Genomic DNA, 16,892 nt, shown 5'->3' with positions numbered 1-16,892 from the left:
CCTCAGCACAGCATCCTAGCCATCCACACTACCTGTTGCTATGGATGTGCAGCTTTCCTGTCCTCTGCACTCTTGCCCTGAGCACACCTGCCATCATTTGCCTGTGAGGTTCAGCCTCGATCGACTCTTAGTCCGAATTCTAGCCCCCTCACCTCAATGCTGACAAGCAGGCTCCCTTGCCCCCTCCTTGTCAGAGCCACAGCCTGCCTCAGGATGACGGAACTCAGCAGCCTCTCAGCCCTCTGTCACTGCTTACTTGTCGAACGTTGAGTCTCAGCAGAACCACACACACACCCCTTCTCCTCCTCTGGAGCACATTTCCTCTTTCCATGAGATGCAGAGAGGGTGTGGTACAGGCTCCACAACCGGACTTGTACAGTTCCAACTCCAGACCCTCTGTTTGTTTGCTGTGTGACTCCAGGCAAGTGAACCATCTCTTTGAGCCTCCTTTGTGACCCACAGAGTGGGATTCAATCTACCTGAAACCTGTTTTGAGGTTGAAGGGGGGTAGTGCATAGAAAGGACTGTGAGCGGAGAATATTAGTATTCACACCTCTATTGTGACCTCAACTCCTCCCCTCTCCACCAGCCCCACAGTCATCTTGAACCCCAGAACCTGGAATTGAGTCTGGCACAGGGCAATCCCCAGGAGTATTTGCCAAGCAAGAGTGAAAAAAAAACACGAATAGATGAAGCATATTTTAATAACGAATCCTGTTGACTAAGTATGTCCAGGGTACTTCTCTTTAGGAAAAAGCAAAAGAGGAAACTATACATGGCTGAGCACTGCTGAGAGCAGAGAGCTCTTGTTATTAAAGTCCCATCAGGCATTGCCCCCAGCCCTCCCAGGAACTCTGAGCTGATGCTGTTTATTAACACCCACTTGTCTAAGCAATGGAGATACAGGATGATTAGACAAGAAAGAGCCCCCCTCCCCCATCACCCTCATAACCCAGACACAGCTGAGCCTCCAGCCTGAACTTCTCCAAACCTCCTTTCAGTCTGTCCCTGTCCTAGAGAACAACCCGAGACCAGGCAAGGCTGAGCCAGAATGGAGTTGGTCAGACCTTGCATACCAATGACGGTCATGACTATGTTCTGGCATGGCCAGACTACATCGTTCCCATCAGGCTGACCAACCAAACACAGCGTGTGAGCATGGGAGACCAAGCATGGGGACAGAGAACTGTCTTTAGTTTAAGATAGGCTTCCCAACCTCAGTACACAGGGAGCCTGACAGGAGACCAGTAGTTGACCACCTCAGCTAACACTCTTAGCTCCTAGGTATCACTGCGACCTCACAGCAACCTCAGTGGGGCACATGTGAGCCCCATGGTTTTCACCCAGTCAAAGCAGGGACTCCGGTCCAGATTCCAGATTAAGGCTTCAAAACATTTAAGTCTAAATCTAGGTGTCCTCCTTTGTATTTATTTTCAATTTCCTTAAAAATGGGGAAATGCAGCACTGGAGAGGCAGAAAGCAGGTGGATCTCTGTGAATTCAAGGCCAGCCTGGTCTACAAAGTGAGTTCCAGGACAGGCAGGGCTACACAGAGAAACTCTGTCTCGAAAATGAAAAAAAAAAAAAAAAAAAAGGTGGGGGAATTATGCCTCCCAGGACTGTTTTAGGAATGTACTATGCTAAACCTGAGGCCTAGGACACAATAGAGAGTAAATCAGGGTGTCTAACTTGAGAGCTGTAGAGAAAGGGGCAAAGACAAAGCAAGGGTGTGGGGGTGAGAAGGATTTTCTTATGCCTGTTTTCTACATTTTCCCATCCTGGCACCTTGGCTGAACTGGCACCTTCTTCCCAGACTACCCTTTCCATTCCCATTTCTAAAAGCACTTCAAAGCCACCTCTACCAAGAGGCTGGCATTCCTTTCTCACCACCCTCCCAGCAAAACTATTCTGATGGAAGCCAAGAACATAAAATCATCTCCAAGACCAAGCAGCTGGCCTCAGCATGGGGACTCTACTGCTGGGTCAACTAAACATCCCAGTCAAGATCAAGCACAATGGCTGTTGTGACTGGAGTAGTCCCAAAGTATATCAGTTTACCCAACCCATGACCAACCCATAGCCCTTCAACCTGCATATAGAGCCTGGTGCTCAAAACTGTCCATGGTGTAGTGATGCCACAGCCACACCACCAGGGACCAGAGGACACACCCATAGTCCCAATACCTGGCCCTAGTGACTGGAAAACAAATCTGCTACCATTCCTGAGCTCAGTGACCACATTTGTGGGAGGGTGTGTGTGCATGAAGCCACACAGGGGAAGGAACTGGGGTAATGCCCTAGTTGTTTTAGGGCAGAAGGAAACGCTCTAGATGCTACTGGAACATAAATAGTTGGAAAGATCATTGACAAGGAGATTTTTGTCACTTCTCAAACTTAAGGCCAACCAGCTCAAAGAAAAGAACCATATGGGAAATAAGGCTTTTAAAATGAGCCAGATTTCTAATCAGCCTTTCTCCACTGTATCTTTATCACTAAGCGAGTCTTTCCAATAGGACCCAAGGCTTAAATGATTAAGAGCCTCACAGGCACATTAAGTCAATGGAGATAACATAGAGCAGAAAACATTAAATACTCCTGATAGGGTGGAGGAGGGGACCAGATAGGGTAGGGGTGTGTGTGTTGGCTTTGTCTTTACACTAGGGATTTGGGGAGAGGCTGTACTCTCCTCTCCTGTGAAATGGAACTCAGAGGTGCCTCCTGGCTCCTGGAAGTGTCCTGCAGTCAGGAGTGGGAGCGGGGTGCAGTGTATGCTGTGTCCCCAAGCCTCACAGCAGGCATGTTTTCTGGCCCTTTTTTTGGCCAGGAAAAGGAAGCACCCCAAACTAACATACATGTGCACACACCATTGTATGCTCTTCATTCCCATACATCTAGCACATATCATGTGTACAGCAGGATGGAGCTGGAAACGATTTTTCCAGAAAAACCATTCATTGATTGTGATTTTATAAATGACAAACAAAACACTATACTTCAGAGCAATCAGTGCCTACAGAACATCCCATGAAGCTGACAGATGAGGAAACCAAGAACAAAACCGACTGTAGAACCTGCCTGGGGTTGTCTGTGGTCCTAATAAGCATATCGAAGGCTTCCCAGTGAAGGGAGCTCCTGAACTGAATCTGTCCCATGGTGTGTAACTTTAAGAGGAATGAATATGGGGTTCTGAAGGCAAAATCTACCAGGATGCTGCTGAGAATGAGGGGAAAACCAGGGAGTCTTATGCAAAGAACACAAGTTCACAGATCCCAGCAAATGGGAAAGGAATTTTCAATGCGTCTGTCTTCCAGACCTTCTTGACCCAGTGGGTTGGAAAGAGAGGAGTTGGAATAAAAGGTAAGCAAGCCTGGGTGCTCGGGACAGGGGATGTTGGTGAGGTGCTGGCAGGTCCCCCTGGGACAGTTCGGGAAGAAAGAACAGCTCCAGCCACAGGTGTAGAGGACAGACATCCCAAGGCCAAGGCTGTCCTGCCGAAATGGCCCTGGGGCCCAGGCATTTATGAGCCCCCTCTGATGACTTCTGACTCTCTTCAAAGGCAGCCAGGCATTCCCAAGTGGGCCAAGTCCAATTTACTAATCAGTCCTTCCAAAACACCATGCAAATATCCAGCCACATAGCTGCACTAAACTGTAAACTTGTAAACTGTGGTCATATGATGTTATTCCATAACCCGGTGACCAAAGATAAGGCTTTCTATGGAGCAGCATTTGTTTAAAGAGCCCAGGATTTTAACAAAGACAGTCCATTCAAGAGAGAAGGAGCTAGCTAGACAATAAAAACTGGTAAGTGGCCCTCAAGTAACAGGGAAAGCATAAGATGACGTGTGGGGCCATGACCAGAGACTGTAGTGACAGGAGGGGAGAGAAAGCCAGCACAGCTCAATGTCACTGGAGCCCCCAAACCAAGAGGATCACAGAAGGATCAAATTAAATGTTTGGACATGAAAAGATGTTACAGATGGACGAGCCTGGGGATGCTCTGGCACTTCTAGTGGTGTGTGTGTGTGTGTGTGTGTGTGTGTGTGTGTGTGTGTGTGTGTGTGTGTGTTTTCATCATAAATGGCAAACAAAGAAGAGAAAACAACAAGATATTCTAGGATGGAGATTGATGAGTCTAAGAGAGATGCATGGATGCCAGGGACAGTGCTGAGGGCATGGGACCCATCTCAGGTAGGAAGTCTAAGACACAGAAGCGAGGACAGCCTCACCTTTTAGATAATATAGCCAACACCCAGCCACAGGCTACCCCACACAGGTGGGCTTCAACCTGGAGCATTACTCGCTCAATTTTGCAATCACTTGTGAATACATGTTGGACTAGGTTAGAATCAGGAAAGAAGGTCTGTCCAAGTAATAAAGTCAAATATAGAAGTGCTGAAAGAATGTCATAAAATTCCACCATGAATCCCATGGAGGGAAACACTACACGTGGCATGGTCATAAAAGAAATCTCTGGGCCAAATCTTCACCAGTTCAGACCTGACAGCATTCTCGGAAGACTTCCCAGAAGAGGTGCAGCTTTGAGCTGAGCCTTGAAAATCAAAAATTGGGGGAATCAGAAGCAGAAGAGAAAAGTAGGAAATTCCTGAAGAGGGAGGGGGCCCAGCAGAAGCCACTGTGTTTCCAAGCTTGGGGCAGGATATACTGACTGCATAGATTTAGAAGCCTGTGGATCCTGGAGGAGCAGCCTGGCGAGACGGCTTGGCAGCCACAAAGCAGAGCTGAAGGCTGGGCCACCGGCTGCCTGTGGATTAAGTGGGTGGACAGAGAGCCAGTGATGGGAGATAAAAGGGAGTGAAGTGGATAATATTTAGAAGCAAATTCAAGGGGGAAAGAACGTCAGCCGTTGGGCTGGCAGCTGAGGGTGCTTGCCAGCATTCTTCAGTTTCCTCCCTAAGAAAGCTGCTTTACCAGGCAACCTCTTTCTGGCTTTGAGAGAAGTCCAAATGGGAACTATTAACAAAGGCACGCGCTCAGTTTTATCTCCATCAGAAAGTGCTTTGGCGGTAAGGAAGGCTTTCTCTGGGCCGGGGAGTGGAGAGCGGCTTGGGGGAAGGAGATCCAACATGCTTGCAGATGGGGCTTCTTGGAATTCTTGAGAAATGGCCCCTTCCAACTCCAAGATTTTAGAAGTCTGTGTTGATGAGCTGAAAATGCTTCAAAGCTAAGAGGCTAGGATTTCATGACGTGAAGATTCTTCCGGTCCAAAAAATGTCTCAGAGCTGAAGGTTCTAAGATTTCACCATTCTCTGGTTCTCTGAGCCTCAGAGTTAGGGCTCCTTGGTAGAGTTTTGCTATGAATCTATGATTCAAGCATCATCACCCCCCGGCTTTGGGCACTTGTCCTTTGACGGAGATGTCTAAGCTGTCCTGTGTTTCTGCTTCTGAATCTGCCACCCAAACATCGGTCCCCCATTCAGACATAGAGATCAAGGTCTGGACCAATCAGGTCACAGAGACAAGACAGACAGAGCCTGCAGCAGCCCCCACCCCCTCCTTTTTTTCTGCAAATTGCCACCTGGACCCAGAAACAATCCATGTGTACACATGAGGCAGGGTCACTGAAAGGATTGCCCCACTATGTGACAGAGATTCCCAGAACAGCACCTGGCCACATGGCTGTGGGTGGGAGGCACGCGGGGGTGGTGGGCTGAAGTATAGGAAACACTGCTTTCCAGGTCTAATCTAGAGCTACAAGAAGCCACCTGGGGCAGCCTGTACTGAATCAACCCTGGACCGAGAATGTCAGAGAGAAGACAGTCCATGTAGCCTGAGGTCCGTCCAGAGTATCCAGTATCCCTCCACCCCAAGGAGAGCACTGAGGTCTCACAGAAGGCCAGCTGAGGAGCCCAGGAATGTAGACTGGAGAGGTGCCTCCTGCAGAAGCTCAGAGAGGCCCCAGCCCTCAGGAGCAGGCATTCTTGGAGAATCTGAGAGATAGTGACTGGTTCTGAAAGCTTTTAGACTTGTGACAAGGCGCAGAAGGAAGAGCAGGGTCTCTCATTACGAAGGGTAAAGACCCAGGATGCAGGAACCACTAATATTCAGATACTGTGGGGCTGAGTTTCCACTCTATCAAACAGGATTAGTAACACCTACCTTTCAGGGTACAAAAGCAACACATACTCTTAGGTAGTGAGCTCTCGGCAGGCAAAAAGCTCTGCCATTCATTTCCAGGTCCTTGGCCCAGATCCTGCACTGCACTGCACTGTGATTGCTTTGTTAATGAGTGAAAAGGTGAAAGAAGGAGTGGATCCTCAATGAAGGAGAGGATCAAGCCTGGGCAGGGGTCAAGCAGGCTATGCCACACCAGCTGAGAGTTGCTCTCTGCTCTGCAGACTAGCAGGAGGATCCCCCACCCTCACCCCACTCCCAGGAACCACCAGCTTCCTGATAGGTAGACATTAGCCAGGGTCCACCAAGGACAAGCCTGCCAAAGATGGATAAGTCAGGCTTAAAGTTTGGTGTGGGTTGGCTCAGGCCCTCTAAGATACGGGGCCAGACACGAGAACTCCTCTTTTAGAATTACATTAAGATTTAATTTATAAGCAAGAGAAAAATTTTCAGTATTTTTAAATCATTTTCCTTTTTGTATCTTATATATTACTTTATCAATAATGATACAACACACACACATACACACCCCTATACATGTATATATATATACATACATAGACACAAATTCACCAGATTATGCCATGAGTTATGAAAAAACAAAGTCAATCCACCTTTTAGATTCCTAAAGAGCATGGGTTTTAGCAAAGGACATTCCTGAGTCCATTGGGCCTGTCTATGTAACCACAGTCAATGATCTATCTTTTTTGAGTCTCGATTTACAATAAATATGACAATAAAGCTTTTAGCACTTCCCTAGGGACTGGAGCTAATATCCTTTGAAGTCCAGTGCTGTCCCTGTCCCCGTCCCCCACTCCCCCCCCCCCCCCCCCCCCGCCCTGCCACACACACACACACACACACAAAGACAGAGCTCAGCAATTGATTTTGTGATTTCTAACTCCCAGGAGAAGAGACTGAGAATTTCATGAATATTGTGTGTACTTTTAGCAGGTATGCTCCAGAGTTAGGGCTCTTGGACACTAGATAGCACCAGTGCACGTTGGTAAGCCACAGCAATGGGAAGAACAGCATGATCCTTGTTCTCTTACCTAACCTGGAAAGACTATCCAACTCAAGTGTTCTCAACCAGTGCCTCCACCACACAGTGTGAGTGGTCAGAAGTGGGGGAAGGGCTAAGAGTCCTGCTGTGGTCCTCAACCTTCCTGATGCTGCAACCCTTCAATACAGCTCCTTGTGCTGTGGTGACCCCCAACCATAAAATTATTTTCGCTGCTACTACATAACTGTAATTCTGCTACTGTTATGTATTATAATGTGAATATTTTTTGGAGATAGAGGTTTGTCAAAAGGTTGCAAGCCACAGGTTGAGAACCATTGCCCCAGAGGGAGTAGTGGCAACCAGTCCCAGTCCCTGGAAGCAACAAACAGAACTGTTAAGGATCTCCAGGTTCTAAGACTGCCATAAGATCTGACCTAAAGGCTTAAGCATCCCAAGCTTCCCAAAGCAGAGGCTTGCCACTGTCACATTCACTGTAGCACTAGGGGCTGAATCTAGTACCTAAGTCCTTCGTGTGTAGTAAGTACCTATCACTAAGCTATATATCCCTAGCCCTCTTTTTACTTTTGCACTTTGAGACAGGATCTCACTAAGTTGCCTGGGCAGACTCTGAACTTAGTCTGTAGCCCAGGTATGCTTGAACTTGTGATCTCCTGTGTCAGCTTCCTGAAAAGCTGGGATTATGGGACTGTGCCAACAGGCCCGGCTCTCCACCACCCCCTCCATAGTCCAGTTTTGATGTGTTCAGCAGACGTTGGACAGTGGATATGGCTGCTGGAAGAAGGGCATGCCCACTTCTCACATACCCTCTTCTTCAACTGTGCTAGAGCCCACGAAGGCTCCCTGCCAAGCACAGAAACTACATATAGGAAGTTCTTCAGTCATTTGGAGTCCCCACAGACGGGTTCTGTTCCTTATTAGCCATGTGGCCTTGAGCAAGTCATTCAACCTTTCTTGGTGCCCACCTTAGAAAGCCAAAGGGTTACAAGGAGAATTCAGTGAAATGGAAATGCACGTGGAGCTTCCTGCTGGGTGCCTGGCACGTGCAATTGATTAGAATGGTCCTATGGAATGTCAAGCCTGGAAGGGGCTTGAAAGATGACCTAATCCTGGTGTCTGATTTCACAGGCAGAGTAAACTGAGCACAAGGGAAGGAACTGACTTGCCCAAGGTCACATGGTAAAACCTTAGTGATACTGAATCTAGCACCTTGAGTTTATTTTTGAAATCAAAGGTCAAAACCTGTCATGAGACCTGCTTGCTCTTCCTGCAAGCTGAACAGTTACCAGTTTTCTGAGTTCCCTTGGTCCTCCTGATCCATAAATCTAATTTAAACTTTCTTTTTCTACTTATCAAGCAAAATTACATATTTCCACCAAGAAAAAAATACATAAGATACTTCAAATCATTAAAATTAAAACTAAAATCTCAGACCTTAGCATAAAAGTAGTCTTTTAAACTTTTTCCTCATCTTCCTCGCTCACTGACTACCACCAGTTTTTGCAATAACAGTAATGCTTTGAGGAAAGAAAGAATAAAAATCTGATGCACATAACAGATATTTCAGTACAATAACGCATCACAGATGTTCCTATCAAACTGTGCATGCATGTATGCACACAATTTTACTGAGAAAGCAGTTCCATTTCTGACTGTCAGGTTGAGGATCCCAATGACCTCTGCCCAGGTTCTGGATTCCACTTTTTCCCAGTTAGCCCACTGCTGCCCAAAAGGATGAAGGAGAGGTTTCATCACCTCCTTCCAAAATGGTATCAGGACAAATTGGTGCAGTAAGGCTCTTGGGCAGGTGGTGAAGGGTGTGTAGATTAGGAAATGAGAGGACTCCTGTTTTCTTTTGCCTGAGACTTGTTTTCTATAGGCCTTTCAAGAAGATGGACCCAAGAACAATTTGAAGAGCGGGCCCAGGCTGGTGGTGGGGTGGGAGTGTTTTTGCAACAGAAACTGGAGTCTGTTTGATCTTCAAACATGGGCTTTGGAGATTGTCAGCGAGCTCCTTGCTGGCCGATGAACGGCTCTCAGTAACTTTTCCTAAAACATAAGCTCACACACTTTGCAGCAAATGTTTTCAACCCACCAGAGCTGTCATTTGGTTGAACAGCAGTGTTTCCAGACCCCTGAAGAAAGATAGTTTTGTTGTTTTAAGAGAGACAGATTAAAGCCAGGGACTGTTTAACCAGAGAGCTCCAATGCTCCCTTCAGGCCTTGTCAGGTTCCTCTGCTGTTGGTATAAAGAGGGTGTTGAGAGTGATAGTGGATCCCCCACCTCCCAAAACTAAAATAGATATCTATGGAGGCCAGACATGAGGAATATGGGCAGAGAGACCGCCCGCCCACGAAACTGCCTCCAAAATGAGATGGGCGGGCAGTGAGTGCTGGGGGCCCCTCAACCACTGATAATATCAGCTCACGAGGCTGGCAAGGGGGAAAGTCACTTCAGAAGAGGAGAGCCGCTCTGTTCAGAAGGCTCCGCGCTGGGGCAGAGAATACACAGGATTTTCCCCGTGGAGATGGAGGCAGGCGTAGTCAGAACCCTGCGGGGCGTGACTAACTGCCCCAATATTCCTGCCACTGGGCCCTCTGGGTAAGGACTCCACAATTATGGGAGAGCCAGCAGGAGAACTCACAAACCCGCCTTTCATTTGGCCGGCAAATCAATCTGGCTTCTTACCTCCCTGGGGACAATATTGCATTTCCCCTGGAAAAACAAAGGCCAGAGATCTAGGAAGGGGGATCAGCTTCAGCAGCCGTTTCCCTGGTAAGGAGTTTGCAACATCTCTGGGGCAATTGAGTCTGATTCCAGGGATAGAGTCTGGGGTCTACTCATTTTATGAGTCTATCTCCTTAATGATGAGCACGCATGTCTTGAGGTCACATTTCACTTACAGTACCAACCCCGACCCTGTATTGGGGCCTCCTTGTAACAAGCCAGGAGTTCTCATCCTGGATTGACAGCCCTGTTTTCTAGGTACACGTGTGAACTTATTATTTCCAGGGCCTCAAAGTTAGTTGGGGACCAGTGAGTTGCGAATGACCTCTGTCCATAGAGACAAACTTTTAAACACATTTTGCAGGATCAGGTCTCTGACAGCCAGAGACTTTAAACCTCTTAAACCCCTCCCCTACTCCCTAGGTTCAGAAATCAGAACTTTCAACCTTAAGCAAACACATTTCTCTGAAATTATTACCCCCTAAACTCTCCTTGCTGACCGGATGCTCCCCCAGTGTTAAGGAGGCAACTCCAGAGTCACAGACCTTAGCAAAGGCCCTGGGAAACGGTGAAGAATTTAGCCATAACAAGCAAACTAGTACCATGTCCACAATACCATCCCTGCTAGCACACCATGCCCTCCATCTCCATGTTGTTTCTGTAATAGACACACTCACAGGTGAGTGTCCAAACAACCTCAGAACAGATTTGGGCTCAAAGTCCCCAAGGCCTGGGGAAGCCTGCTGCAAATGGGCATCTCCCTCTCTCTGTTTTGTATCACTCTGATGCTCCCGGGGAAATTCTTTCTGCTCAGGCAAGCACAGCAGGTGGAGAGTGGATATCCCCAACCGGGAACCACTGAAATGGAAAGAAACACCCAAACTTTGGCACGTAGTAGTTTCCCCTGACCCCAACAAAGCAGCCCAGTGCTGTCCCAGGGCCAGAGAGATGCTTTTGCTTGGGGCAGAGAGTGGTGAGGGTGGGGTGTAGGGGGGATGGGAACCAGCCCTGGCTGTCTGCTGGAGCATGACAAACATCAGAGACCAGACTGGGATCAAGATACTGTGGGGATGCTGGCTAGGCTGGCGCGTGGGCTCCTACCTGGGAGAAGTTGAGACCATTGAGAGGATGGCATTGTTCCTCCACCCGCTCCACGGCACCAGTGCTCTTCCTCATCTTCTCAGCCTGCTGGGCCAGGTAGAGGTCCAGCACAGGCACACCTCGGGAGCGCACATCTGTCTCAGTGAGTGAGTTCACCATGAGCATCACCCACACTGGCCTCTTGCGCTCCCAGTTGCCAGCAATGGCATTGAACAGGTAGTCAGCATACAACCCTTTGCCTCGCTGTGCTGGTGTCATCCATGAGGGCATCATCAGCTTCACGTAGTCCAGGTGGCGTTTCAGGCGCCAGTAGAGCTCTCTCGGCAACACATCCTGCAAGTTCTCCCCGTGGGGCAGCAGCTGGCAGCTGGCCAGCGCTGAGATGGTGTAGGGATCTGTCAGATCCAGCTCAAAGTAGACACGGGTGCTGGCCTGGAAGGCTGCTTTGGAATTATCAGGGATGAAGTCCCAGACTCGGGTGTATGGAACGTGGATGGTGCCAAACAAGTAGGCTGGGGGATGGCGCCGAATAGTCCACAGGAAGGAGTTCAGGTCCCTCTGCTACAAGGAGAGAGGAGATCAGTGAGGCCAAAGGTAGCAGAGCGGAGCCAGGTTGGCACAGAGAGGTGGCAGGGGTAGATGGGGCCAGAAGGCAGAGGCCCACTGGCAAAGCTTTTAGCTTTATAAGCTGAAAGCTCCACATTCAAATGCTGGCTTTGCCCTATCTTAATTGAATGATCTGTACTACATCATTTCACTTCCCACAGACTCAGTTTCTTCTTCTGTAAAATGGGGGTGAGAATGGAAGTTATTGGTAGGATTGAAGAACAGAACGTATCTGAAGCCCTCAGTGTGGTGCCAGGCACAGAGGAAGTGGGCAATGAAGGGAGGCTCTCTTTATGACTAGCTTTCACTGTGAAAGCCAAGGACTGCCACACCACCTGAGAACATTCATGCTTGGCCAAGCCAAACCTTCCCCAGTAGTGTTTCATGTAAAGGGTGGGGAGAGGGGGGACCAAGAGTCCTGCTCTGGCAAGAAAAGAGGAAGTCATATAACTTTTAAATACAGCCATTAGAAGACACATGCCAAGAGCACTCTGAAAGCAGAACACCTATTAAAAATAGCACACCTATTTCAACAGTTACTTCCCATTCATCCGGGTGGATAAGGTTTTCTTCTTGGAGGGCAGGTCTGGAGTGTTAGCTACTTCGCTCCACTCGCTGAGACCATAGATGAGAAAGTGTTTTAAAACCTCGCAAAGCCAAATCAAGCCTCAATTTCTGGTTTGGGAGGAGAGGATTCCATAGAATTAACCCCAAGAAACGTACTTATCCTGGGTGCTTCCCAGACTTCCTCACTAAAAAGGAATACCTGGTTTTCCATCCCCAGGTCTGTCTTTTTCTGTGACCTAGGTACGAACTAGGGTTGTGTGCCTCGAGCAGGGGCACAAATACCAAGGCTGATTTTCCAGTACCAATTAAGATTTAGAGAGAAACAGGAGTTATGGGGACTATCATTTCTCTCAGGCAAAGTCATTTTTCCATCTAGAAAAGTCCCCGGAGTGACCAGCCACCACTTATAAACTTTAGGTCAAGTCATAACATTTTCCTACTTAATTCTGACACAAATGTAAAGTATTTATTGTGGGTGGTGGAAACAGTACCTGACTTTACCAACAAGATTTGCAAATCTGAATGCACAATAGACTGCAGACCAGGCAGCCAGGCAGGCTGCTGGCCGTGCACCTTGCTAATGGCCAACCTATGCCCTGCTACTAGGGCTGCATAGGAGGATCCTGCAACCATGTTCTGGTCTCCTGGTTCAGGGTGATTGCCAATGCATTAATCTCTGTTCGAAGAGAAGGGGCACTGGGAGAAAATCATGAGATTCCGGGTTTGGGGAGGAAAATTGGGAGAAGCAGTAACTACTTGACCCCCTCAGGGAAATATCAGACAAGTATGTTCCTTCTGTCATTTCCGTTTCTCTCTTCTGGACTCTTACCCCTTTTGAGGAAACAGGGGAATTTGGGAGAATAGGTGCTGGGTGGGGCCTGGGGTACAGAGGGAGAGCACGGGGGGGGGGGGGGTGGCGGGAGGGGGCGTCCTTAGGTCAGAAAAAGGGGCAGGGAGAGAGAGGGAAGCCTAGGCAGGAATCCTGTGTGACTGAAACAGCGAAAGGGCTGGTAGAGTGTAGAGAAGGGCAAGAGGTGTTGGGACGCAGAAAGAGACCAAAGGGTAAAGACAAGATAAAAGACAGGAGTCAGAAGCGGGCACAGAAAGGAGAAACGTTCAACCACGATCCAAAAGTCTAGAGGAAACTGTCCGCGAGTGAAGAAGGAACCATCTGGGCTGGGCTGGGCTCAGAGCTGGAGCCCCAGAGGACAGATGCTAAGGAAGGGAGCCCGGGCTGTGCCCAGAGGGCGGAGGTGGAGCGAGTGGGCTAAAGAAGGCAGGTCCCAAACCATCGCCCCTTGGGCTAGAGTGCCCAGACAGGCAGGAGAGTGGCGGGGCTGGCGCTCGCTCACCGATCCGGGCGGCCGGCACTGTCCTCCGTCAGGGGGTTGCGGGCGGGCGCGGGCGGTGGCGAGGAGGGCGGCAAGCAGCGGCCCCGCCAGGGCGGCGTGCATCCTGCCCGGGCCCGCGGGATGCGGGGGACCCTCCTGGGCAGCGCCCCCTCAGCAGGGCGGGAGCCCCCAGCTGGGCACCGAGGCTCTTCTGGAGCACAGGGCTCCAGGCGCGAGATGCTGGGAGCCCGCTGGGGCGTGGCTGGATGTCCCTGTCGGACCTGGGGGTCCCTCTGGGGCGGGGCTCCGTCTGTTGGAAGAGGGGGATCCTCTGGGGCGGGGCCCCTCACCAGGGCGCGCAGCCGGGTTGGCCAAGCCCCGGAATTCTGCGAGCGCGCAGGGGTCCTGGAGCGCGTGGCGGTCCGGGAGCCGCGTCAGGGTCCAGGGGTTCGCGGGGCTCCTGGGGCAGTCCCGAGGTCCCGGGGTAAGCGAGGGATCTCGGGTTATGCTGGGCACCCGGGGCGCGCAAGGGTCCCAGGGGTGCGCGGCGCTCCAGGGGGCGCGCAGTGGGACAAGTGCGGCGGAGGGCGCGGCGGGGCGGGGGTCGGCTCTGAGGTGCCCGGCTGCCCCCGAGCCCGGCTCAGAGGGGCGGCGGGCGGCCGCGCGGCCGCTGCCCGGGCTCCGCCATGCTGCTCCGCGGCCGGGAGGGAGGGAGAGAGGAGGGCGGGAGAGCGGCGCGGAGCCGGGCCGGGCGGGGGGCTGGGGCCGCCGGGCGGGGGAGGGGAGGACCCGGCGCGGGGGGCGGGGGGCCGGGGCCGCGGCGGGCCGGGCCGGGCCGCAGGGAGTCGGAGCGAGCTCGGCGCCCGGGCGCGGCGAGGCGGGGTCTGCCGGGCATGGCAGGCGCTCGCTGGCTCCGCGCTCGCTCTCTCGCTGGTTCCCTCGCACGCGCGCGGAGGGAGGCGAAGCCCGCAGCAGCCACTTCCCAACTTTCCAAACTTCCCAGCGCAACTTTTTCCTCTCCCCTGCCTGCGCCTCCCCCCTCCTCCTTCTCCTTTCCCCTCGCCAGCTCTGCGCTGGGCCGTAGCTCCGGAGCACCACCGCCAGAGGGCGTCCGGTCTGATGCTCTGCTCAGTGGACCTCAGGCTAAGAGGTGGAAGCCCAATGGTCAGGCAGCCTTTTGGAGAGATGGGCCAGCTTCCCCAAGCACATCCGCGAGTCTTGGCAAGAATAATCAGCCAGCAGGATAGGATTTTGGTAGACACTTCGAGCTATATCGAAGAATGAGATGGTCACTGGAGAGCCAAGGAAGATGCTATTTACTTACAACTTTGTGTCATGCTACTGTGCCTAACACTGGCATGCATGTTTCTAGGCACTCTGCACACACTCTCTGCATATTTAAAGAACATAAAATAATTATCACCAGAATTCCTTGGAAACTTCCATTTAGCCAGTCATTTTCTGGTCTAGTTCCCTGGGTCCACATAAAATCCCTGTGTATGTCTGTTGAAGGTTAAGAATTCATGTCATGTCCATTTTTTAGGCTATAGGAATTGAAAAAGTCTTTAAAACCAAACCTCTCCTGTTCCTTGGAGACAAAGGAGGCCTTAAAGATGTCAATGAATAAAATCCTTCTATCACCATGTAATGGTGGCACACGCCTTTAATCCCAGCACTCAGGAGACAGAGGCAGGCAGATCTCCGAGTTTGAGGCCAGCCTGGTCTGCATATAAAGTTTCAGGACAGCCAGGGCTACACAGAGAAACCTGTCTTGAAAAAAACCAAAACCAAACCCAAAACACAAACAAACAAACAAAAACCTTGTCTCATCACAGCAAATGGGGAAAGTGAATCATGGCGCGCGCTTGCACACACACACACACACACACACACCACTTTTGTTAAACAAGTTATGCTAAGTATGATATCCTTGCATCTGAGCTTACAGGACAAATTCGGTGATATTATCAGAACGCTACAGCTGACAGACAAGGTCAAATATGCAAGTAAACAATTAAATACAATCATAGCAGAAGACCAAGGAAAGACAGGTAGAGGAAGGGCTCCTAAGACAGCTGGAGTCAGCGCAAAGACCTTGAAGAAGAAGTCAATGGTAGCTAACAGTGGAAAGTGAAGCAGTTGGAGCAGCCAAACCAGAAGGGAAAGGAAGGAGGTGCCAGAGAGTGACAGGTCAACCCCACCAGTCATGTGAGACTTCCATTTATTTTTAGGCTGCAAATAAGTGTATGTTGGCAATTACTTGCAGTTCAAACTACTAGGTATCTGGAGTAATTTGTTCTGCTCAACCTCTTTGTCACACACCTACTGGTGACAGATGTTGAGCAGGACAGAGTACCCAGAAAATAGGGCACTAGGGCACAGTGTAGTAGCTCTGTCTCCCATACACAGAGCTCTGAGATCTGCAACTGTGATGGAAGTCCTTGCATGATACTGCCCTGACTCAGGTCCCCCAACTCCTTGCAAAGTCACCCATCCCCTTGGTAAGAACAGAGTGGGTTGGAGTGTGGGAGTTTAATTCCACTGAGAAGTAGGAATACTGTCTTCACTGGGGAATTAGAAGATGGCAGATTAGGGAATAAAAAAGGACCAGATCAAGTTTAAAGTGATGGTATGTGTGACTATTGGTGGTTTTTAAAAACTTCCTTCATGTATTTCAAATGAAAGTTTTCTCATATCATATCTTTTTCTTTAAAATGATAAAGGTTTTGGCAGGTAATTGTCAGAGGTCTAACTTCCTCCTTTGAGGTCTCATGAAGCAGGGCCATGAACACAACATCTTGGAGTCTGGCTTTCTCCAGCCCTCTTCCTGGCCTCACTTTTTCAGTGACTCAATGTGTGTGATAAGGTGTTGGGCTCATCACCATATTGCATTGGTGTTGTTAATGAAACACAAGAGCAAATAAGTTTGTCAATCCAAGAGAATTGAAAACATAAAGTAACACAAATTTCTGCACACCAAATGTTCTTCACAATAGTCAGAAGGTGGAAACAACCTAGCTAACTGCCCATCAGCTAGTGAATGGAGAGTCAACTATTGCATGTCAAGACATCAGGCTATATAACTTAAGACATACAATTCTTAAAAAAATCAGGCATAGGGGACTGGAGAGAGGGCACAGGGCTTAAGAGGACTGGTTACTCTTCCAGAGGACCTGGGTTCAATTCTCAGCACCCACACAGCAGCTCACAAATGTCTGTAAGTCTGGTTCCAGCAGACCTGACACCTTCGCACAGACATACATGCAGGCAAAACACCAATGCACATAAAAATAAAAAAGTCTTTAAGAAAATGAGGCATATTCAAGATAGACTATTTCTTGACATCAAAGAGGATTGAAGTGAGCATTTATACAGAGTCAGAAAGTGAGAGAGTGGTCACCCAGA

The 16,892-nt window shown here is 49.7% G+C and overlaps 1 protein-coding gene across 1 annotated transcript in view; it reads right to left on the bottom strand.

The window, feature by feature from the left end:
• The window catches only part of Trabd2b (TraB domain containing 2B), a 202,299-nt gene extending 188,562 nt beyond the window's left edge, over nt 1–13,737 (bottom strand). Inside the window, exons 1-2 of the mRNA XM_036177310.1 lie at nt 13,509–13,737; nt 10,984–11,544 (exon numbers count right to left, since the gene is read on the bottom strand). Of these exons, the coding sequence (XP_036033203.1) occupies nt 10,984–11,544; nt 13,509–13,610 (663 nt within the window). The 5' untranslated portion in view covers nt 13,611–13,737. The remainder of the gene's footprint in view (nt 1–10,983; nt 11,545–13,508) is intronic.
• Nucleotides 13,738–16,892: the final 3,155 nt, after the last annotated feature.

Source organism: Onychomys torridus, chromosome 2 (genome assembly GCF_903995425.1).
Source record: "Onychomys torridus chromosome 2, mOncTor1.1, whole genome shotgun sequence".
Lineage (NCBI taxonomy): Eukaryota > Metazoa > Chordata > Mammalia > Rodentia > Cricetidae > Onychomys > Onychomys torridus.
The sequence above is the reverse complement of the archived record's forward strand: the minus strand, read 5'-3'. Positions and strand labels throughout refer to the sequence as shown.